The sequence below is a fragment of the Rana temporaria genome, chromosome 1 (assembly GCF_905171775.1).
Source record: "Rana temporaria chromosome 1, aRanTem1.1, whole genome shotgun sequence".
Taxonomy (NCBI): Eukaryota; Metazoa; Chordata; class Amphibia; order Anura; family Ranidae; genus Rana; species Rana temporaria.
Window position 1 is genome coordinate 448,752,267 of NC_053489.1, and position 25,580 is coordinate 448,777,846.

At 41.3% G+C, this 25,580-nt stretch overlaps 1 protein-coding gene across 3 annotated transcripts in view; it reads left to right on the top strand.

Annotated features, from left to right (window-relative positions):
• RANBP3 (RAN binding protein 3) overlaps positions 1 to 25,580 on the top strand; it is an 83,454-nt gene that overhangs the window by 33,104 nt on the left and 24,770 nt on the right. For 2 of the 3 annotated variants that reach the window (XM_040327290.1, XM_040327298.1), the window contains exons 2-9: positions 949 to 1,004; positions 12,483 to 12,519; positions 12,622 to 12,708; positions 16,426 to 16,497; positions 18,359 to 18,424; positions 19,955 to 20,047; positions 20,125 to 20,231; positions 25,272 to 25,391. In XM_040327290.1, coding sequence (XP_040183224.1) covers positions 949 to 1,004; positions 12,483 to 12,519; positions 12,622 to 12,708; positions 16,426 to 16,497; positions 18,359 to 18,424; positions 19,955 to 20,047; positions 20,125 to 20,231; positions 25,272 to 25,391 — 638 coding nt within the window. The remainder of the gene's footprint in view (positions 1 to 948; positions 1,005 to 12,482; positions 12,520 to 12,621; positions 12,709 to 16,425; positions 16,498 to 18,358; positions 18,425 to 19,954; positions 20,048 to 20,124; positions 20,232 to 25,271; positions 25,392 to 25,580) is intronic. The other variant, XM_040327308.1, reaches the window with a different exon arrangement.

A 25,580-nucleotide genomic window follows, 5' to 3' on the forward strand; every position in this document is an offset into this window, starting at 1 on the left:
ATATCATTTTTTTTTTTTTTTTTTTTAGCAGAGACCCTAGAGAATAAAATGACGATTGTTGCAATATTTAGTCACACTGTATTTGTGAAGTGGTCTTTCAAAAGCATTTTTTTTTTAGAAAAAAACACACTTCAATGAATGAAAAAAGTTAGCCCAATTTTTTTTTTTTTTGTATGTGAAAGACCATGTTTATGCCGAGAATCGTGATCTCGATGCTAAGAAAAAAAATTGATTCCAATTTTATCCAGAATCGTTCAGCTCTAGCGTTAATGGATACCAAACGCGCAGTCTTCATATTGTGTGTGTGCCCGTGATACAAAAAGTATGGTACCCATAAATCTGCAAAGGTGTCACTCTAAAAACCTTTTACAGCTTATTATTTTAGAATTAACCAGGAGCTCTTGTGCTAGAATTATTGCTTTCTCGTTGATGTTCTCAGCGCTATGTGGTGTAGTTGTGGTTTTCATACACATGCGTACCCAGGGTGTGTGTTTGTGCATGTGTGTGTGAGGCAACGGGGGTATAGCAATAATAATAATAAAAAAAGTTATTACATTTTTATTAAGTCCCCCCCCCCCTTTTTTATTTTAACTTTATTACTACCATGAGGGGTTAATAAAAATAAACCCCCTTGTGATGGCATTGGGCAGGTGACAGGTACTCTTTTCTCTTATCGTCAATGGATGAAATCTTGACCTCCCCCCCCCCCCTTTTTTTTTTAACATTTGGGGCACAATGTCTCCCCCTGCCTTTCACACTATCTAACTGAGCACAGATCTCAGCTGAAGTAGTTAACTTGCATTGTGTTAAGGCAGCCTATTCATTTAACAGGTAACACATTCTGGTAGCATAAATGACTTATGGTTATTCTGTCATGTGGTTTTGGTATTGTGAAGGCTTATCTATTATTATTTTAAAAAACATTTATTTTTATTTTTTTCTAATCAGACAAACCCGCCATAGCGCCTCCAGTGTTTGTGTTTCAAAAAGACAAAGCCCAAAAGGTAAGGAAATGAAATGTCTACAAATTTGTTATATCATACGTTGTATATTCACTGTGCAAGGCTTCAATTCCTTATTCCCTTACCGAAGATGGTGGCGGCAGCACCCGAGAGCCGATGAAGAGATCGGCTTCAGGTGCTGACATCGCGGGCGCCCTGGACAGGTAAGTGTCCTAATATTAAAGTATTGCAGTATTCATTTTTAATTTTTTGGGGGGGGGGGGGGGGAGCTCCGCTTTAAGTGGTTAAGCTTTGCCAATAAAACCTGGAGGCCTGATTGGTTAGTAGTAGTAAATAAACCCCACTGTGTTCCGAGCGCGCACCAAGACCTCCTGTTTCGTACCTGGAACACAGAATAGTCTACCGCAGCGGCGCTCAGAGCAAGCAATGTATTTGAGCAATAAATACAAATCTTTGTTCGTACAGCTCTGTTGTGTGGTCACTTTATCTTTCCGTATTCTTTGGCATCTGCAGAGAAAGATCTATGGGAGAAAGGGGCATATTTTACTCTGCTGATGTTCACTCTCTACAGTGTGAGTCTGTGTGTCCAGCCAGCCTTGATTGGTGTTACCATTCACGTGACTAAAAAAAAAAAAAATTCAGAAGAGCAAGTCGCATACATTTTTTTATACATTTTAACAGTTTTATAGCTCCCAATAAATCTTTATTGAACATCAAATTCATCCTCTCTTTCTCCCTAAAGTTGTTTCCTCCTTCCACCTCCACTAGGACATTGTCCTTCTTCTCGTGTTATGTTCTGCTTCAAAACATCCCAAGAAAGTTCCTCACTACTGTCTTGATGTGAGATTCTTCATTGTAGGAATCTACCTCTCAGCTACAAGCCTCTTTTAGGCAAACCAATTCGCCCTTTGTCCTTCCTGAGTGTTCACAGGGGACTCCCTGCTTTTTTTCCATCATTGCTAAGTATATTAGAAATGCCATCATTTGAGCCTAAGATCTCAGTTATTTGGTTTCTCTAACCACTTTGCCAGGTCTGTGCTTCATAGGCTTTTCAACATTAGGCATCTATTTCCCAGATTGCAAAGCTATCACCTTGTCTTCTCACATATTTAAATTTAACCTGGTTGACATGCATGCCTTCTCTGATGCCAGAGGTCTTCATGATGCAGGATGACCATTTTGTTTTCCTTCTTAACCTATGCATTTTTATTGATCTCCAATACCCTTTTTTTTAAATTTGTTTAAACCCTTCACACCTCCTCGCGACAGCCTTTTAAATGGTCTTTATTGCCCAGGAGGCAACCCAGCTTCTCTATCATATCACCACTGTAGATGCTTCTCACAGCAGTCATATGATTGGGAGCTTGTCTCTTTGACTTCCTGTCAGAAGCCTTGACTGGAGCCGTGTTTACACTGCAGAAGGTTGTGACTGGCTCTCTATGGAGCCAGTTCACACGTCTCCGCAGCGGCTCCAGTGCGAATTGTATGGGAGTCCTGTGTGTCTTTTGGGCTGTTTCAGGTCCGAATTCAGCCACAAATTTGGGCTGAAATCAGACCTGAAACAGTGAATGGGGATGCACTGGACTCCTGCTGTGAGCCAGAGCGTGCTGTGGTGTGAACCGAGCCTGAGAGCTGTTGGTGACGAATTTGGTCAGGGTGCTGGAAGCGTGATAAAGCCTACTTTTAAAGTAGTTTAGACAAAAACTTCTAACTCTAAATCTACTTGCAGCCACATTCTAAACAAATTTATCTAACATTGTAAAGTAAAAATCGCTATACATACCTTTTCTAAAGCCGTTCTGGTCAGGTCTCTAGCAGCAGATGCTGTATGCAGGAGAGATGCGACAACAGCTGAGAAATGCCTGGGAAGTGACGTCACTGTTGGCTGCGCCTCCTGCACACTCCCACACAATGAAGCTGCCACTGACTGCTCAGTGTGGGACCGGATCGTCTTTAGAAAGGATATGTATAGCGATTTTTGCTTTGCAGGTTTAGATACAGTAGATTTAAAATGTGGCTACCAGTAGACTGTTTGTTTTTGGCTGAACTTCTACTTCGTTGCATGTATGCATTTAGCAGTTGGCAAGAGGTGTAAATCATGCCCTGGGCTTTGTGCTTAACCGCTTGCTGACCAGCCGCATTGTGGCAGGTTGTCTCGGCTGTGCGAATCGCTGTCATTGTACGCAGGGAACGTACAGAACAATCTGTGGGCCCGTGTGCCTGTTCGCTAGTGGGGGAGCCATCCAGTGGGTCTGGTGGACTCTCTGTCCACCGGCCACTAGCGATCCCTCCAGAGAGGGGCAGAACGGGGATCTGACAGTGTAAACAAACAGATCCCTGTTCTGTCAGGGGAGTGATTAGGAACAGCGATCTCTCTCCTCCTCCAGTCAGCCCAGCCCTATACAGTTAGAAACCCTTCCTAGAGAACAGTTAACCCCTTGATCACCACTAGTGTTAACCCCTTCCCTGCCAGTTTAATTTATACAGTAATCAGTGCATTTTTATAGCAATGATCGCTGTATAAATGTCATTGGTCCCTAAAAAGTGTCAAACGTGTCCCATCTGTCTGCTGCAGTCCCCTTAAAAATTGCAGATTACCGCCCTTACTAGTAAAAAAATTAAAAATGCCATTAATCTATCCCCTATTTTGTAGATGTGATAACTTTTGCACAAACCAATCAATATGCGCTAGTTGGTATTTTTCGTTTGGCTATAATGTTGCACGACCGCACAATTGTCAGTTAAAGCGACAAAAATGGCCTGGTCAGGAAGTGGGTAAATCCTTCCGGGACTGAAGTGGTTAAAGTGATACTAAAGTCTTTTTAACAACTTGTACAAACAAAATCGCATTAAACAAAACGAAAACCAAGAAAAGACCCCCAACCCTCACCCTGCTCTTGGAGTATGGTATGGAAGAAAAAGGACAGAAAAAAAAAACCACATCCAATATTACAAAGTATATAGTACCTATTAGTTTACATGATACCTAGGTCATGAATTGAAGCCATCTTGACCAGGTAGCATCAAACTTACTTATGGAATTCCTTATGGAGTATGTATGTTTTTCACAAAGAATAATCCTATTGAGATCTAAAATCCACTCCGATATTGTCGGCGGTAGGGGTGTTAAATTAAATCGGTGCATCGCGATTCGGGTGTCCCCGATGTGGCACCGAGATAATCGATGTTTAGCCTCGTCCCCGCCCCTCCCGGGAGAGCGCTCCATTCAGATGTTACCTTTTCTCGTCAGCATCAGCAGGGTGTTTGTAGGACCGCTGATAGGGCAGTACAACCAGCCGTGTTGTACTGGGCCCGCCCACCTTCAGCTACACAGTGGGGCCCGGGCATCATTACAGTTTGTTACTGCATTTACAAAAAAAAAGGTTTTCAAAACTCCTCTCCCGCTCCTACATGCTTACAGTGGGGGATTATATAATTTTCCTAGAGGGGAGTGCAGGCGCAGCGGAGGGACTATTTATTTATTTTCGGGCACATGTACATCATGCCGCTCCACTATTTTATTAGTCCCAACTGGCGGAGTGATACAGAGATTCTCCATGCGTCTCCCGGCTGCAATCGTCAAGCGATATGATGAAGTGCAGTTGTCAGCGACTGACAGGGGAAAGCAGGAGGAGATCGTGGCTGCAATGGACACAGTGAGTGGGGAATAGAGGATGGAATACTCGCTGTGTCCTATCATGTATCTCACAGCACAGCAGATTATCAGCATTACAATTATCACACAGGTAGCACAATAAGCAGGTGCTCTATAATGGTTCTATCGTGGCACTGTGTCACATTTCTTTTGGGTGCTGACTTTGTTATAGTTGTGCTTTGTTACAGTCATACAGCCATAAGTTAACAAAGTCAGCACTCAAAAGCAATGTGACAGAGAGCCATGATAGAGTACCTGCTTTTTTTGCTTACTGTGCTGCCTGTGTGATTATCATGAAGGAATGATACCGCTCTAAGTGATTATCATAATGCTAATGATCATAATAAACGGTGAGATGCTTTACACTTCATTTGGGGGAGCAGTAAACGTGCGACAGAGCTGCATTTTTAAAGGGCGTATTGATGATAATGACAGTACATAAACACACACTGAAAATGCACAATGGTGTATTTTAAAAATCCACAATAAAATGCATAAAAACATGCATTGAATGGTGACAATCCAGCCTAAAGTGGGGTGCACACTATAGGAAAATTAGGCAAATGTATTTTCCTCATTGTTCCCTCCAATCATCCTCTGTGCGCAGAACACCATGTAAGTACAGAGGATGAGGGGGTGCTGTGATCCGGGGACACATGGCGTGGAATCTGATGTGTCACCTGTGATAAGTCATTGTCACTGCAGGCAGGGACTGGGCTGTATGGAGGAGAAATATAGACCATCTCCTGTACTATGTCCACAGTCTCTGATCATCTCCTGTACTATGTCCGCAGTCTCTGATCATCTCCTGTACTATGCCCGCAGTCTCTGATCATCTCCTGTACCACGTCTGCAGTCTCTGATCATCTCCTTTAGTATTTTGGGGGGAGAGCCATGCGTACTTGTGCTGCAATCATGATGCATCGCGGAATCGAATCGTGGACTTGATAATCGTAATCGCATCGAATCGTGAGACCGGTGAAGATGCGCAGCCCTAGTCGGCGGGTAGAGAGAGGTCCACTTAAGAGCAATCTGTCTACGGGCAACAAAAAGTGTGTGTCTTATAGTGTTACCAATAAAGGAGGTACAAATAGTCGTATCCCAATAGTCATATAAGTGGTTCAACCGGAATATTGGTATCCAATAGCCTGTTTTAGGGTACCAGTCGCTTCCACCCGGTATCTCTGGAGTTTCGGACACCGCCACAAAAGATGTATTAGCGTACCTGTATTGCCACATCAAGCACAGGCTTGCACAGATTTCAATCCAATTGCATACAGAAATTGGGAGTTCTATAGACCCTATGGAGAATAAAGATCTGTGTGATGGTGAAAGACACCCGGGGCGAGGACTGAAAGAATATCACCTCCGACCTCTGGGATGGAACAATATATTTTTCCCAACCAGCCCTACAGCAGATGGGAAAGTTGAGTAATCTATCTGGCAATACCCTATATGTAGCAGAGAATGAGACCTTTTGTTGACCCTGCCTGTACAATCTTATCGAGAACAAGGAAAGGGGGAATAAATATCCTAGCGGAAGAGAATTGGGCATGTAAAGCATGTCGTGGTTGGAGGAATTGATGGAACCAGTTAGATTGTAAAGAGAACTCTCCCCTTAGATCTTCAAAGGATTTAAATATATCGTTTTCGTATAACTGAGCTAGAGTTATTCCAAAATTTGGGCTTGGCTCTGGCTTCTGCCAGTGGGTGCGGTTGTTATTTTCCGTTCCCGTAGCATCGGTTAGTGTCAATGGCCTTCAATCACCCAGTTTTAGACTTTTCCAGGGCACTAGACAGGGGTGTCCATTGTCCCTCCTGCTTTTTGCCCTGGCTATAGAGCTCTTGGCATGTTTTATGTGGGCCTCTTCCGATGTTACTGGTTGGATTAAGGGAGATATGGAGGAAAAGATATCATTTTTATGCAGATCTTCTTTTTTTTTTTTCTTGACCAATACATGCTCATCCGTGCCGGCGGTAATGAAATATATTAAGGAGTTTGGCAGGTTTTCCGGGTTAGGCATAAACTGGGAGAAATCCATGCTGATGCCTCTGGATCCCTTTCCAGATTTATTGCCATCTACACTTTCCATTTTAAAGTGGAGTTCCACACACTTTTTTAAGTCCTCGGCATCCCAAGCTGCTCTGGGGGCTTAAAACGAATGTGTGTGTGTGTGTGTGTGTGTGTGTATATGTATATGTATATGTATATGTATGTGTGTGTGTGTGTGTATATATATATATATATATATATATATATATATATATATATATATATATATATATATATATATATATATATATATATATATATATATATATATATATATATATATATATATATATATATATATATATATATATATATATATATAATACACATACACATACACATACACATACACATACACATACACATACACATACACATACACATACACATACACACACACACACACACACACACACACACACACACACACACACACACACACACACACACCTCAAAATTTCAAGTCCTGAACTACTAGCCAGGCCTTAAGAGTTACTCGCCGCCAGTTGCCCCAACCAAACTCTACCCTGCCCCGCCCCTAATTCCACCCCTAAACACACTCGCGCCTCACCCAGTACATCCCTACCTCCAACGTCTCCCCCAGTACATCCCTGCCTCCAATGCCCTCCCCTCCCAATGACCCACCAGCACACCTCATCTTCTGACCTCCCCTCTCCAGAACACATATGCCTCCAATCTTCCCCCAATCCTTTATATCTATGCTTTCAATATTCTCCTTAATTCATGATATCTATGCCTCCAATTCCGGTCTGTGTGTCTGGGCAGGGATGTGCAGAAGAACAGAGGTGGAGGGGGCGGTGCCATCGACTCTTTCATGCCTAATGAACAGCACACTCTGCGAGCCTCTGCAGGGATGTGTGGCAGGAGGTGGAGAGGGGCGGTCCTAGGCGGCTGACTGTATGAATTGAAATATCCACACTGTGCGCAGCGGAGGGGCACTTGGTATACATTCCTGTGATAGCACAGCCCTGTTAATACTCGCCCTCCTCATTTGTTTACTCGCCAAATGCAAGTAGGCGAGTGCAAATTTTGAGGGCTGTGTGTGTGTGTGTATATATATATATATATATATATATATATATATATATATATATATATATATATATATATATATATATATATATGAAAATTGGCTTGGGCAGGAAGGTGCACTTACGCACCTTCCTGCCCAAGCCAATTTTCAGCGCTGTCGCATTTTGAATGACAATTGCGCGGTCATGCAACACTGTACCCAAACAATTTTTTTATCATTTTATTCCCACAAATAGAGCTTTCTTTTGATGGTATTTGATCACCTCCGCGATTTTATTTTTTGCGCAACAACTAAAAAAAGACCGAAAATTTTGAAAAATATAACGTTTTTATTTTTTTCTGTTATTATTTTTTTTTGTAAATACGTTTTTTTCATCTTCGATGATGGGCACCAGTGAGGCAGCACTGATGGACACTGATAGGCGGCGCTGGTATGCGGCACTTATGGGTGGCACTGATGGGTACTTATGGGTTGTACAGATGGGCACTGAGGGATGGCACTGATGGACACTGAGGGGTGGCACTTAGGCCATTCCTGGGCATCACTTGTTTATCCCAGTGCCTGTGTTGCCAGTCAGTGCCCATTTGTAGGCACTGATTGGCATCTTTCTCTTTTTTTTTTTTTTTTTACTCCCCCCTTCCTGGTGGTCCAGTGTGGGCTTCCCTGGTGGTCCAGTGTGGGCATCCGAGGGGGGGCTGCGCTGATCAACAATCAGCGCGAACCCCCCCTGTCAGGAGAGCCGCCGATCGGCTCTCCTCTACTCGCGTCTGTCAGATGCGAGTGAGGAAGAGCCATCACCGGCTCTTCCTGTTTACGTCCTGATCAGCCGTGATTGGACACGGCTGATCGCGTGGTAAAGAGCCCCCGCCGGAGGCTCTTTACCGAGATCGGAGATGCAGGGTGTCAGACTGACACCCCGCATCGCGCGCCCCGGCATGTAATCCTGCTTGACTTTTTTTTTATATATATATATATATATATATATATATATATATATATATATATATATATATATATATATATATATATATATATATATATATATATATATATAAAAAAATTCGATTGATTATAACGCACATACAGATCCAACTACTTTTAGCTGATTCCCAGTGCAGCTACCAACCACTGGAAAAATGGATGGCAGGATAGAAAACACACACAAAGGCAGCGCTCAATGGGAATAGCATTAAAACTTTTATAGTCTTCAAGTAGGTAACAAAATAAATATTGCACTTGAGATAAAATCGATGTAGCTACAAAAACTGTAAAAATGGTGCGAGTAAAACCAAACGGTAGCAAAAGCAGTCATAAAAACATGTAGCCAAGTATGATACTGGTATAAAAATGTGTACAATGATACGACTGTATCCAGATGAGGAGGGCTTAACATCAGTCCGTGAAGGGAACTATCACAACTCCCAGTGGATGGCTGTAGAATCCCAGGTTGATAGAGGGAAGTGTAACAGCCCTTGTGTGTGGCAGATGTTAAGGTCCCGCCGGCATGCAGATATGAAGGCACAGCAAAGGAGCCCTTCAGATGGACGCGGCAAGCCCTGCCGGTGTCAGTGACGTCACCAGATCTCCGACGGAACTCCTCGAAGACCCGGAAGCCGGCAGGGAGGTGAGTACCGATCTAAAGAATTTTGACCGATCATAAAAATTAACGATTAATCAAGGAATTAAGCACTAATTTCTGCAGCCCAAATATATGTATATATATATATATGCACCTTATCTCCTGTCTGCAATGCCTCCTGGCAGATCCCAGGAGGCAATGGGTGTTGCTGAATGCAGAGAGAGGAGCTGAGAGACTACAGTGTGATGTCGGGGGTGGGCGCAACACAGCAGCTATCATACACCAGCCAATGGGAAGTGATCTGGGCAGGTCGCTACGTGTATGTGGCCCCGCCTACTTTCTTAAGCAGCCCACTCATTGGCTGGTGTTTTGATAGCTGCTGGGTCCCGCCCACCCCCGACATCACTTCTGACAGCTTGTCTCTGCATTCAGTTACATATAGTGTAACTGAAACTGACAAATTGGCTCAGTGTGAAACTTCCAGTGCCAACCGCCAGTACAAGTCAGTGCCAGTGCCACCTGCCATTCAAGGCGATGTGCTGTCCTGGGGTTGATTTGAATCGATGTGCTGGGGGGGTGAGGCGATGTGCTGGGGAAGATGCGATTCAATGTGTGGGGGGGGGGGGATTCAGTGCGATGTGCCAGAGGCGATGCAATGTGCTAATAACATTCCTTGTTTTACATGCATTATATTTACTGGTACCTGGGGGGAGGAGGGGGATGAGAGGTTTGCATAACTAAGTGGCGGCAACTTCCTCTGACACTGCCATTGCTATGGAAACCTGACCTGAAACCTATTACACTGCTTGTGCTGCACTGAGCATGTGCGAGATCTGCAAGGATGACTTCCAGGAAGAAATAGTCTGGTTTCAAATGCCCACACTTAAAGCGGAGTTCCGGCCACAATTTCACTTTTTAAATATAAATACCCCTGTAATACACAAGCTTAATGTATTCTAGTAAAGTTAGTCTGTAAACTAAGGTCTGTTTTGTTAGGTTGTTACAGCATTTAGACACTTTATAAAATAGACATTGACTGGGGCCATCTTAAGTGTGGGCATCGTGAAGCCAGACTGTATGACTTCCTGGATTTCAGCCTTGCAGATCTCGCACATGCTCAGTTCTGCACAAGCAGTGTAATAGGTTTCAGATCAGGTTTCAATAGCAACGGGAGTGTCAGAGAAAGTTGCCGCCCCTTATCTATGCAAACCTCTCCTCTCCTCCCCTCCTCCTTCCAGGAACCAGTAAATATAAGAAATAATTTATTCCTGTGCAGATATATCTACATAACAAAATTATATATATATCTCTCTTGTTATATATGTGGTGTGTATACATATACTAGACATGTGCACTGTCAATAAATTCATTTTGTTTAGTTCCGTTTCGCATTAGCCGTTATTTCGTATTTTGTGCCCGAAACTCAATTCGGATTCGTACGCTCATAATGAGCACAGCAGGAGTACAGCCACAGGAAGTCGGTACAGAACAGGAATGGTGGGAACCCTTCATGAGGGATTCCCACCATCCCTGCACTGACTTCCTGTGGCTGTATTCCTGCTCTGCCCATTATGAGGGGTTCCCACCATCCCTGTGCTGTGCTGCATCATCCCCAGCAGCCTGCAACGGCACCCCGCATCGGCCCCTGGCACCCCGCATCGGCCCATGTACCCCGCCTCGGCACCCCGCATCGGCCCAGGCACATCGCAGCACACCGCATCGGTCCCCCGACAAAACGCATAGCCCCTAGCACATGGATGCGTTTTACGGGCACAGTGAGGCAGCGTTGGGCACAGTGAGGGCACAGTTACGGGCACAGTGAGGCAGCGTTTGTCACCGTGAAGGCACAGTTACGGGCACAGTGAGGCAGCGTTGGGCACAGTGTTGGGCACAGTGAGGGCAGCGTTGGGAACAGTTAAGGGGAAGGTGGATGGCATGCTCCGCTCCCCCACTAACTCTGTGACACCAGTGCAGAGTGGGGAGAGTTACAGATCATCAGGATGACAGAGTGCATCTCTGTCTGATAGATCTGTATGTGAGTACACTGATCGTAGTACAGCCCCGCCTCCCTGCACCAGAATTGTAACAGACAGTGCAGAGCGTGCTGTTTCAATGTACAGGGAGGCGGGGCAGTACTACGAGCGGTGTTCTCAGATACAGATCTATCAGACAGAGATGCGCTCTGTCATAATGATGATCTGTATCTCCGCGCACCGGAGACAGATGGCGGGCGGGCGGGTGGTGGAGGCTGGAGTACGGGGGCGGTGCTAGTAGGAGTTGGAGAGGAGGAAGAGGACACCACCTTTATGGGCGGCACTGCTCTCCCCCCCTCCCGCCCCCCCAGAGATTTTGAACTACGGCAATGTTCATCCCAGCCTCCTGGGATTGATGACACACATCTCCCAGGAGGCATAGCAGCGCTGGATGCGGCGGAGATGCCACTCCGCCGCAACAGGGAAAGCAGAATGAAACCGTGAGTTAAAAAAAACAAAAAAACAAAAAAAAAACATGCCAATTGTATTTAAGGGGGCAGAGTAAAATAGAATGCTAAAAAGTTGTAAAATAGGGTGGAACTCCGCTTTTAAGAGCAAACAAGATTCTAAAATGACCTAGTGCAAATTGAAAACAAATACATTCAAGAATTAATAGAGGGAAAGAGAGAGAAAGAAAAAGAGAGGAAATAAGGAAAAAAATAAAAAAGGAAAAGTAGGAGAGTAGAAGAGGGTCACCCAGAGCTAATTGAGGAACCGAAATATAATGAATCCACGGATCCCAGATTTTCTCAAATTTTACAGAATTATTATGAAGTATATGTGTGAGTTTATCATTTACCATAATCCAATTTACTTTTTTTTTAACATAGTCCAGAGGGACACACAATTGTTTCCACTGACGGGCGATTGCTATTCTCGCCGCTAACAATATATACATGATTAATTTCACAGATTTCCTGGGCACCTCATCAGGCAAGCTGTGAAATATATAATATAATATATATATATATATATATATATATATATATATATATATATATATATATATATTATACATACATACATACATACATACATACATACATACATACATACATACATATATATACTTCTCTAAATAAAGAAATGTAGTTTGAGTAAAAATGTACAACTGTTTGTTATAATATCTGTACTGTTTTATTGTAGAGGTCTGCAGAAGGATCCAGTCCAGAACAAGGTGACGGTAAGACAAGATGGCTTCTTGCTCAGAATGTTATTCATGCTGCTAACGTTTTAGTTTATAGTACAAGAAATTTCAATGATTACACTGACTTCTCTGCTTTAGATTCTGATAAAGAGGATGGAAGTTATTGCCCTCCACCAAAAAGAGAACGAACATCATCCTTTTCACAGTTTCCACCTTCTCAGTCAGGTATAATTTATTGGTTAATCAAATGGGGAAGAAATTTATCACCATGTTGTATGAATGTAAAGCCTGAAACGGGATTATGAAGTTAAAAATTTAAGTATATCAGAATATATTTTTCAGTACGTTGGCATCAAACCTCACTGTATACGGTTTCCTTAAAGTGTACCTATGATTAAAATGTAAAATCATCATATAACTAAACCGAAGCAAACTCCCAGCTCAACTTTGCCAACCAGCCTGCAACCAACCAAATTGTCCTAACAGTTTGTGCTAAAAACTGGTTTAGTTTGCACACATTTGCAAATAGAAATTGTATGTAAACAGCAGAGGAGAAGCTTCAAAGCATGCTGGGAATCTAGGAAGTTGTGGATAGATGACCAGCAGCTTTCACATGAAGGGAGATTTTGCAAATAAACATATTTCTCAAAAAGATAACTATTGCAATGTTGATGTTATAGAATGAAAGTGTATGCTGTTCCTTTTGATGTAGTATTAAACCCCAAAACAAGATATAATATATTGCAACTTACTAATCCTGCAGTGTGTGTGTGTATATATATATATATATATATATATATATATATATATATATATATATATATATATATATATATATATATATATATATATAAATTTTTTTTTTTTTTTCACCTGCTGATCTTGCCTGTAACACTTTTTTTCTTATCTTGGGGTGTCTCCATCCTGGATGGAAGGAGCAATTGAGAGACCTCTTTGGACACCAGCATTGTCATTTTGGTGAGAGGGTAGTGTTGGGTGCACTTGACGAACGAATTGATACCATATTACAGATAATAATTTTTAACCAGATAACAGCAACTTTTTTTTTTTTTTTTTTTTTTTCACACAAAGGATTGTAAACACCCCTGTCAGTGGGTTGAGACAAACAACGCTAACTTTTACTTTTGCTAAACAGCTTGGTCTGTTAAAGATGGATTAAACCACTCAATATAATGGTTTCCCAAAGCTATTACATTCAAGGCATGCCAAACACCATGGCAACTGGATCGAACGGAGGCTAAGGTGGCTGCTTCCTTGGCTGTAAAGGATAGGAGAGTAAGTTTCCGCTTTGAAGTGGCAGGATCAATAAGTGAAAATAAATAAATAAAATTACAAAAAGGGGGAAAAAAATAAATGCAGCCACCATATTGTAGCATTGGTAAGCTAAAATTATATTTTTGGGTTTCAAACACTTAGGCTACTTTCACTCTGGGGGCCGCCTGTGCGTTAGCGCTAAAGCGCCACTCGTTCTAGCTGCGCTTTATCGCTGTTTAAGCTGCGGTTTTCAGGCCAATAGTGGGGTGCTTTTAACCCCGCTAGTGGCCGACGAATGGGGTAAAAACGCCTGTGTTGCGGTGTTTCCGAACCACTTTCAGGCGCTTGGGAAGCGCTGCTCATTCATTTAAATGGACATCCTGCAAGCGCACCGCCCCAGAGTGAAAGCACTTGGAGTTTCACACATTTGGGCGGCAGTTTTCAGGCGCTATTTCTAGCGCTAAAATGCCTGAAAACTGCCTCCGTGTGAAAGGGGTCTAAAAGTGAAATATATATATATATCTCCAGGTAAGCAACAGAAATAAGAAAACAAAAAAAATAAAATGTATATATATATAATATACATTTTTTTGTTTTTTTTTGTTTTCTTATTTCTGGAGATTTTTCAAGTAATGTCACTTCCTGTTGCAGTCTGACAACTCTAAGACACCACTTTATAATAAGCAACAGTGTTGTCAGTCTGCCATGCGACCACCTTCATTTGGTCTTTAGACTGCGTTTTAGGTCTGTATGTACATGCCTCCTGTAAACCTAAAAGGAGCATGCTGGGCAGGATAAAAGTGATGCCCCAAATTTGGAGGCCTGCAACAGGAGGTACTGTTACTTGCAAGATCTCCTGGTAGTATGAAATTTTGCAATAGATTCACATAAATGTTTTTGCCGAAATAACTGCATATGGTGAGACTTGATGCCAAACATACTGAAAAATAGATTTTGGGTTTACATGCATAATTTTTTTTTTATGGGAGTTTTGTAAGTGATCTGCATAATACACAATAATGCACATGCAACCATAAGAGAAAAGCGCAAAGGAAAGGAACAGGTTACATTGGATAGATATGCAGAGCAGCTTTGCATGACAAGTACAGTATATCTAAAAAAAAAAAAAATTGTTGTAGCGGTGTAAGAGACATGGGAATATTATGAATTTGATTGGCCCTTAGGCTGTTATATCCCTGCGTTTCATTCTACAATGAAAATTAATGCTAGAGGCAAGCAGCTTATTTAAATTTGCCAGTGATGGTCCAAATGGGTGCATGAAAAAAGTGGGTCGTTCTATATCAAGGAGCAAGCACTTCTATACCAATGCTCAGTAAGCCAAAACTTAGTTTTGATAATGAAACCAATATGATTTGCCAAAAGTTTAAATTTGAGAGTTCCAAAAACTTGAAGTCTGAAAATCAGCTAAGCTTTGAAAGAATGCAATGAAAGGCTTCCTATCTGGCCAAACCTCCACCAGCAATTGTGGGAGACAGAGAGAGTAAAGATTTTTATTTTGTTTCATTTTGGATAGAGTAAGGGAGGGTTAGAACCCTTGAGGTGTTTTTTTTTTTTTGTTTGTTTTTGGTGTTTAATTGGAGAGATTTACTTCCATAGCTAAACAGGAAGTGCAAGGAAATCCCTCAAATGTAAGGGAATCCCAAGGTGGCACTATTGTCCCCATTGAAAGATTTGCCCTCTATTACTGTTCTGGTGTCAACCCAAAATGTGTTCCCTTTTCAATTATCATGTTAAACAGGACAAATAGGCTTAATCTCCCTAATGGGGGCACAGACGACAATCAAGTGTTCTAATCCCTCTCAACTCAATATCTTTTCTCGAGTGTTTACTGTTATGCTGTGAATAGCTTTATAATCTGGATGGATTTGATTAAAATTTTAAAAAGTGATACTAATGGATCGTGTTTGTTATTTAAAAGAAAAAAAAAATCATACTTGCCTCCACTGCGCAGCTCGTTTTGCACAGAGTGGCCCGAACACTGACTTCTGGCGTGCCTCGGCGGTTCTTGCGGCTCCTCCCCACATCAGATAACCCCCCCCCCAGGAGAAGCGCTCTCCGGGGGGGGGGGGGGTACCTTGCGGACTCGCGCCTCCGTGGTCATTCATTCGGTGTCCATAGATGCTGAATGTACCAAAAACGTGTAGCTGCTGACTTTTAATAATCACACTCACCTGTCCCACGGTCCAGCGATGCAAGCCTACTATGCCCCGCTCCTCTCCAAAGCGCCAGCATTCTTACTGTGGGCATCTGGCTGTGGCTTCACAGCCGGGCACGCAATGCGCATGCGCCAACCGCACTGTGAATGGCCGGGCAATCTTCTGGTACCTGTGACATGTGCCAGAAGATTGCAGGGAGGGAGGGAGGGGGAGAGGTGAACATTTTTTCAAAATGTGGCATGTCGGGGGGTCACCATCACTTAAAGCGGAAGTTCCATTTTTGGGTGGAACTCCGCTTTAAGAGCAAACCTACAGTCCCTATCTGGTTTGTAACCTTGGGACTGCATGTATATTTTAAGCAATCTAGCTCTTATAGTAGTTAAGGGCAGCTCCTCTAAAATAAAGCATTAAAAGCTGGGCATGTATGCATGTTTGCTATCTGCTTAAAAACCTATTATAACAGAATTATCTGAAATCTGTTTACCTACAGTGACAAAGAACAATGTCTTCATGCCATCCAGCTTCTGTCAGCCCTCCACTGGTAACTCAGACTCAGAACCAGGTAAGTTGTCAAGAGACTGATTGTAGGAAAATGATAATTGCTTTGAAAGCTTTGTATTATGCGTGCTGGTTCTTGTGAAATATGGGACCATAACATAAACTTTTAGATTCTCTTTATTTACATGTATATTGTGTGGTAATACAGTTGTGCTCACAAGTTTACATACCCTTGCAGAATTTATGATTTCTTGGCCATTTTTCAGAGAATATGAATGATAACACCAACATTTTCTTTCACTCATGGTTAGTGTTTGGCTGAAGCCATTTATTATCAGTCAACTGTGTTTTACTCTTTTAAAATTATAATGGCAACAGAAATTGCCCTGATCAAAAGTTTACATACCCCAGTTCTTAATACAGTGTATTGCCCCCCCTTTTAAAATCAATGACAGCTTGAAGTCTTTTGTAGTATTTGTGGATGAGGCTCTTTATCTTCTCGGATGGTAAAGCCGCCCATTCCTTCTGGCAAAAAGCCTCCAGTTCCTGTAAGTTCTTGGGCTCTCTTGCATGAACTGCACGTTTGAGATCTCTCCAGAGTGGCTCAATGATATTGAGGTCAGCAGACTGAGATGACCACTCCAAAACCTTCACTTTATTCTGCTGTAGCCAATGACAGGTCGACTTGGCCTTGTGTTTTGGATCATTGTCATGTTGGTATGTCCAAGTACGTCCCATGCGCAGCTTCTTGGCTGATGAATGCAAATGCTCCTCCAGTATTTTTTGATATCGTACTGCATTCATCTTGCCAACAATTTTGACCAAATTTTCCTGTGCCTTTTTGTAGCTCACACATCCCCAAAACGTCAGCGATCCACCTCCATGTTTTACAGTAGGAATGGCGTACCTATCATCATAGGCCTTGTTGACACCTCTCTAAATATAGTGTTTATGGTAGTGGCCAAAAAGCTCAATTTTGGTCTCATCACTCCAAATGACTTTTTGCCAAAGGGTTTGAGGCTTGTCTCTTGTGCTGTTTGTTTGTATAGTATAAGCGGGATACTTTGTGGCGTTTGCGTAGTAATGGCTTTCTTCTGACGACTCGACCATGCAGCCCATCTTTCCGCAAATGCCTCCTTATACTACATCTTGAAACGGCCACACCACAAGTTATTTGTGTGTTTTTTCTTTGCATCCCGAAAAAATTTCCTGGCAGTTGCGGCTGAAAATGTAGTTGGTCTACCTGACCGTGGTTTTGGTTTTAACAGAACCCCTCATTTTCCAATTCTTGATTAGAGTTTGAACACTGCTGATTGGCATTCTCAATTCCTTGGATATCTTTTTATATCCCTTTCCTATTTTATACAGTTCAACTATCTTTTCCCACAGATCCTTTTGACAGTTCTTTTTCATTCCCCATGACTCAGAATCCAGAAACGTCAGTGCAGCACTGGATGAAAGATGCAAGGGTCTGTCAGGAGTCCAGAAACGTATTGACCTTTTATACACACACAAATTACAAGAAAACAGATCACAGGTGAAGATGATTTCCTTTTAATGGCCATTTAAACACCTTTGTGTCAACTTGTGCACATGTTATCAGGCCAAAATCACCAGGGTATGCCAACTTTTGATCAGGGTCATTTGGGTAGTTTCTGTTGGTATTATGAGTTTAAAAGAGTAAACACAGTTGCTTGATAATAAATGGCTTCAGCCAAACGCTACCCATGAGTGAAAAATGTTTTTTGTGTTATCATTCATGTTCATTGAAAAATGGCAAAGAAATCATAAATTCTGCCAGGGTATGTAAACTTATGAGCACAACTGTATCTAAAGCTATCTTTATGAAAATTAAATAAACCAATATATTTTCTATCCTATTAAATGAGATCTTGCTGATAACTAAGCAACTGATATCTTTTTAGAGGAAAAATCCAGTGGGTTTAGGCTAAAACCACCTACGTTAATTCATGGACAAGCTCCCAGTGCAGGTATTTTATTTATTTGTGTTCTCAAATGCATGACATAGTTTACCTCCTTTTTTTGTTTTGTATTTAATCGTTGTCTGTTATCCATATTCATAAGTGAAATTTTTTAAATACTTTTATCTTAGTTGCTTTGTCAATGGAACGTTATTCACTATTTTTTATTTTTTGAGAGAGAGATTTATAGTTTTAGATTATTTTAGATGACAAACGTCAACACTATCCATCTGGAGCAGGGGTGCCCAACCTTTTGAAGAGCAAGGGCCACTTAAGCAACTTGGTAACCAGTCGCGGGCCACAATGAGCGGAGTGGGTGGCTGGCGGATGGGATTGGAAAGTCCATTTACATTTTCCACTCCTTAGAGGTGAAGGGAGGGTCCAATTGGGTTGGACTGACCATGTGAAAGGGGCCCAAGGCTGCTTTCACACTGATGCACTGTTGTTTACCCGTATCACGGGTGAAGCGCAGTGCACCTGTGGCTTTCCCGCAGGTTAGCTGCACTTTGCCATAGACTTCTATTATATCCTGTAGGTGTGGTGCACTTTCAGAAAGCACACCAAACTCTCAGGTAATAGAAGTCTATGGCTCAGTGCAGGTAACCCACAGGTGCACTTCGCTGCACCTGCGGATCAGTTTGAAAGCAGCCCAGTAACTACTGCAGAACAGATATACCCATATATACACTGCGATTTTAGTAATAAAATTACCTTTAATAACAGTATTCTATTCTATTTAACTCCACCCCAGAGCAGTGGGTCGCGGGCCACTAGTTGAGCACCCCTGATCTAGAGCTTCTTCCTCGCACAAACTTTTGTAGTGCTGATGAAAAGAGGGAATGTGTCTGACCAGGTCTGTTAGATGAAAGTCCACTGGGAAGCATGGTCAGATTCAACTCTGGTGTCTTTTGAATGGCCAAGTCATATTTAGGCACACTGCACAACTGCTACAACAGGTAGAGAGGTAAGATTATGGAAATCAAGCCATTGCAGCATCTATCTGTCTAAGGGCTTCATGTACACAGGACGTTGTTTTAACCTCTCCTGAACGATTTAACTAGACCGATAGAAACCGGTGTCTAAAAAAACTTTGTAAAAAAATAAATACATTTTTTTAAAAAAAATGTAAAGTGACTGTAAACGTAATTCTGCTAAACGCGAGTTACTGCGTTTAGCAGCATTTACAAGCTGTTACAGGCATTTGGTGTTTCAAATGCCTCTGAACATCCGTCTGAACCCATTTTTTGTTGCATTCTACAAAATGCTTCTAAACTAAACTGCCTAGGAATGACTATAAACAACCCTGTGTACTGATAAGATAACATAGAGGAGAGTTCAGGGGCAGCTGAAAAGAAATGCCTAACTTCTCCTAAATGTCCGTTTACCAGCAGCGGTGTACATGAGGCCTAAATATGTTTCTGTGACGTCAAGTGCATTTTAATGCTAGGCGCAATAAATTGGTAAATTGATTATCACTATATGGAATGTGTTTATTTATTATTTGTTTTATATATATATATCTTGCTTTGCACATTTTAGGACTCCCCAGCCAGAAACCTAAGGAACAGCAGCGCAGTGTGCTACGTCCAGCGGTGTTACAGGCCCCACAGCCAAAGGCTTTCTCACCACAGTGTTAGTATGAGTGTTGTCTAACATCTACTACTTTGGGATGAATTGAAATATCTCATGGATATTCTTGTGTTCTACAGTTTTCAACAGTGGGACAAATGGCATCAGTGTGTCCTCTGAGCCGTGTGCATCATCCCCAAATAAACCTATTTTAAGTGCAGCTGCCCCAACACTTACCTCTGATAAAGTAAGTTGTCTTTTCATTTGAATTGTGAGCATATGCTTTTTCCGTGATTGTTTCACAATGTGTTTTATTTTTACAATAACTAGTTTGACAGTTTTTTTTTTTTTTTTTTTTAACAAATGTGCAATACAGTAGCAAGACTTGTGGCTGTCAATGTATACATTTTTAGTGCAGTGCAGTGCAGAAACAATCATAATTACTTTGAAACACAGAATAGGACAATGGGGTCAATTCTCTAAGCTTTATTGCATGCGGTAAGGGTATCATGTTACTCATTTGCATTAATTCTTGCATGTAGTAAATAAAGTCCAATTCATTACAAAAAAATAAAGATTTTTTGGTAAACAACAAAAAAATAAAAAATTGTACATATCACTAAACATGCGGTAAGCTGTTTAAAAACAAAAAGGTGCAATGTTTAATACCACCCTTTGGGTGTCGGTAACCAGTGGGGTACCATAAAGAGGGGCCTAGTCAAACCCTCAGGGGCATTCCACCCACGAGAGCCTAATTCAACCCACAGAAAGGGGCCTAATTCCACCCTCAGGAAGGGGCACTATTCCACCCACAGAATGGGGTGCAATACTACACTTTATTAAATAAAAAAGGCGCAACGTGCAGTGCAAATTAAATGCAAACATCGTCTGAAATTTAACAACAAGAACTTCTCTATCTTCACCGTAGTTGGGGAAAGCAGCCCCCGGTTCGTAGTCGGCGTAATGCAATGCACTCTGGTCCTCCCATCGACCATATATACAAGAAAAATCCAGGGGATTGCTGCACTTAACATTTTATTGAACTAATCTGTTCAAAGTATTACATGCTATAGCATTTGATATCATTGAACGCTGTAGTATGTAATACTATATTTGAACAGATTGGTTCAATAAAGTTTTAAGTGCAGCAATCCTCAGTTTTTATACACACACACACACACACACACAAAAAAATGTTTGCTAAAGTGCAACAATGGAGTATGTCGACCATGACAATTACTCCAGCTAGAAGTGACTGTAATACTTTTTGGTTCTATACACCATTACAAGTTAACCACTTCCCATCCGGGCCAATTCTGACACTTCACTCCTACATGTAAAAATCGTCTTTTTTTTTATTATTATTATTATTATTATTATTATTTTATAGAAAATTGCTCAGAACCCCCAAACATTTATATATGTTTTTTTATCAGAGACCCTAGGGAATAAAATGGCAGTTGTTGCAACTTATGTCACACGGTATTAGCGCAGTCAATTTTTTCGATTTTCTTTTCTTTTCTTTTTTTTTTTTTAACCGTTTCATGAATAATAATAAATAATAAAAAACGGTAAACTTGGCCCAATTTTTTTAATACAATGTGAAAGATGATGTTATGCCGAGCAAATGGATACCTAACATGTCACGCTTTAAAATTGCATGGAATGGCGCCAAACTTCGGTACTTAAAAATCTCCATAGAGTGCTTTTCTTTTTTATTTACTGGTTGCATGTTTTAGAGAGTTGCAGAGGAGGTCTTAGGCTAGATTTATTGCTCTTGCTCTAACGTTCGCTGTGATGCCTCACATGTGTGATGTGAGGGTCATTTACATATGGGGGCGTGGGGCTTTTCATTATTTTTTTTTACTTTTTTTCACATTTTTATATAAATAAATCATATATATATATATATATATATATATATATATATATATATATATATATATATATATATATATATATATATATATATATATATATATATATATATATAATCTCTAAATTATCATAAACAAAAAAAAAAATGTATCACTTTTATTCCTATTGCAAGGAATGTAAACATCCCTTGTATTATGAATAGTGCATCACGCCTGGGCCCCGGGGACCATCTGTCCCTCAGTTTTCTCTGACTCTTCCGGCGCTGGCGGATTCTTTCTCTTGGTCACTGATCGTACGGCAGAGCCAAAGAAGCACTGGAAGGGGGGGACATCCTCTTCAGCCGCTTGATCATTCTTACAGGAGGCAGAACTGCTTCTTACAGTGCACAGAATCGCTGGCTGAAAAAAAGATATCTGGATGATGCCTGTAGCTGCAGGTGGCTAAACTTGGATAGGAACATGGGGAAACAAAAAAAATATATATATATAGTCCAAGTTTTTTTTTCACAATATAAACATAGGCAAAAAAAATAATGAACGTATGGCATGATGGATTTAGTAAAAGAGCGCAACACAGCTTACCAGCTATTTTCAGGCAACCGATCCACAGCTTGGATTAACAAAGCATCGGGAGACCTAAATTTGGGAAGGTAGTTCAAATTTCAATGCCTCCAAATACAATTACTGTAAAAAAAATTAGATAAAAAAATTGCTTTTTGCAAAATAAAAATAACAAACGTAATGACATAAAATGCTAGAAGGAAATTGCCTTAACTGCTGACATGCATGAGAAAATGCAGTAGTTCCTAAACAATGGAAAAAAAATATTACTGCATTCGTTATTTAACACTAAATTTCTTAGTGCATGATGCATTATTTTACCACATTTTATTTGCAGTTATTTAACTCTTAGTGAATTGACCCCAACGTTTCTTTCTGGTTCATTTTGGGACACAAGAATTCAGAAACCATTAAGTTATACTGCTATCTACAAGAAGATTTTGGCAGTGGCAAACTAATAATTGTGGCAACCCCAGTATAACATCTCCAGCCTTATGCCGCGTACACACCATCACTTTATGTGATGGAAAAAAAAAACGAAGTTTTTAAAAGCGTCAATTTAAATGAGCGTGTGTGGGGGAAAACGTTGTTTTATGTCTTGTGAAAAATGACAAAAAAAAATTGAAGCATGCTTCAATTTTTTGTGTCGTTTTTTGTTTCACAAAAAAATCACTGTGTGTAGCAAAAAACAAAGTTTAAAACAACGTTTTTAAACCCGCGCATGCCCAGAAGCTAGTTATGAAGCGAGCTTCAATGGAAAAGAGTGAACGTAACCGCGCTTTGCTAGAGCATTGTGAAAAACCGATGGTGTGTAGGCAACGTCGTTTTTGAAAATTGAAGTTTCAAAAACGTCGTTTTTTACTTCACAAAAAATGTCGTTTTTTTTCATCACATAAAGTGATGGTGTGTACACGGCATTAGAGGTGTGTGTGTGTTTTTTTCAAGTTTCTGGGCTGTCGGGATGTTTGCATGTAAACTGCTATCCTGATTGGCGTTTTGTCAGCAATGGCTTTGTAGGCTATACTCAAACCCTGCTGGACTAGATGACTGTGGGATTAGCCTGGCATAAGACCCCTTGGGCACTGGGTTCTGCATTGTGATGCTTTCTAGTCCTGAGTGTCTTATGTTGGCCATGGAGTGTCTTCTGGGTCCAGAGCCATGGCACAGCCCCTGTCTCTGCGAAAACAAATTTTACTTCAGTACACTTGCAGCCAAAGTTTAAAGCTAGGTTCACACCTTTGCGTTCTCTGTAACCTGCGTTTGTGCTGGCAAGGCAGCCTGTTTAAATTAATGGGTGGCCATGCCTGCATGGTAATTTTGCATTTCCTGCGGTTCCTGCTTTGGAAACATACTGCGTTTGTACATATGTAGGTGTGCCATTCAAAATGCGATTCCCGCAGACACACACATAGGTTTGAAACCTAGCATAAGGCAAGATATACATAGATACGATTTGACATGTCATATCGCAATGCCAAACCGGCGGCTATTGCCAGCAATAGCCCCGTCCGAATCGGTGCGACACCACTCCAATTCCCAAAATAAGTTTCTATTCTTCTTTTGGTGACTTTGGGGGCAATTTCAATAGACATCTGTGCAGGAACCTGCACAGATGTCTCAGAAATTGCCCCCGAAGTCACACTGACATGCAGGCATGAAATTTGTGCGAGTTCAGCTGAGCTTGCACGATTTCAATCCTGCAACAGTGTGAACCTAAGCTACAAATGCTGCAGCTGCTGACACACAGTTAATGTCCCAGGATCCAGTGATGTCCTCGCTTGACCCAGCTTTTGGGTAAGGGGCCATCATCCTAACTGGGCAGCTGCCTGCGACTCATCTTTACAGCTGGTTGCCCACTGTGCATGCGTGAGCCGTGAATGGTCTCCTGGGACATGTCTCAAGAGACTGGGGAGAGAGGCGAACTTCCACTGGCAATGGGATTGGGTACCTGGTACTTTCCACAATCTGTTTCTTGGACTAAAGTGAGACGCAGGTCCCTCTTTATCTATGAAGCTCTTTGTGTACTTGATCTACTGCTTTTCACAAAAATTAGGCTAGCTTGGGAGTGGGAGATATACTCGGCTGGTCACAATTATTTTGTTTGCCAGTGTTCAAATTCTCCTGTAGGTGGTGATATAACCTAATGGTATATCATTTCAAAAAGTTCATTGAAGGGGGACACAGAAGTTTAAATTTTATGGTAGAATAAAAATCCTATATATTAATCGCACAGTACAGGATTCGTATTCATAGACCATGAGTTATATGCTCTACCTTCAGGTGATGGTACACTGGCAATAACTTTTGCTAGGGTCATCCCTAGTGCATTGCCATATAACCCTATCCAATTCCTCAAACATTTGGCTGAATAATCAATTTACCAAAGTCTGTTCTCCAGCCCCCACATTGTCTGGAGTATTTGGGTCTAATCAAGGACCCAGCCCAAGCCTGAATCTTCCTCCCTCAGGAGATGATTAGCTCTTGGTCCTTCGGGTCACAACACCACTCCTATCCACTCTGGCATACTTGGCTAAATGCTTGTCTGCCTAGAATATTGGTAGGGAGAACATGCGTGTATACCAGACCGTTTTTCCAGAAAATATTTGGTTTGGATCATTCTCGTGAATTTACTGAGTAATAAATTTACTAACGCTGATTCTCAACTTTAGGCCAATGAGGCTAAGCCTGAATCTTCTGCTAGTAAATTTGCCACGGAGGGCGTAGAGCGAGGGGAGAAAAGTTCTCTTTGGAGCAGATATCTATGTGAATCTTGTGTCCTTTTTGTAAAGGGTTGCTTTCTCGTGAATATACTGAGTGATAAATTTACTAACGCTGATTCTCAACTTTAGGCCAATGAGGCTCAACCAGAATCTTCTGCTAGTAAATTTGCCACGGAGGGCGTAGAGCGAGGGGAGCAAAGTTCGCAGCAGTCGTTTGTTTTTGGGCAAAATCTTAGAGACAGAGTAAAAGTAAGTTTTAATTGTTTTTCTTTTCTAATAAAATATTTTAAAGGAATGTTCTTTTTAGCCTTTTATTTTTTCACTTGTTTTAAACAAATTAAACCACATTTATATGAATTGACGTTCCAGAAAAGTTGAGTTCTACGTTATAATATAACCATCTACTTACTAAGACATTAAACCCACTTTTTTCTTCCC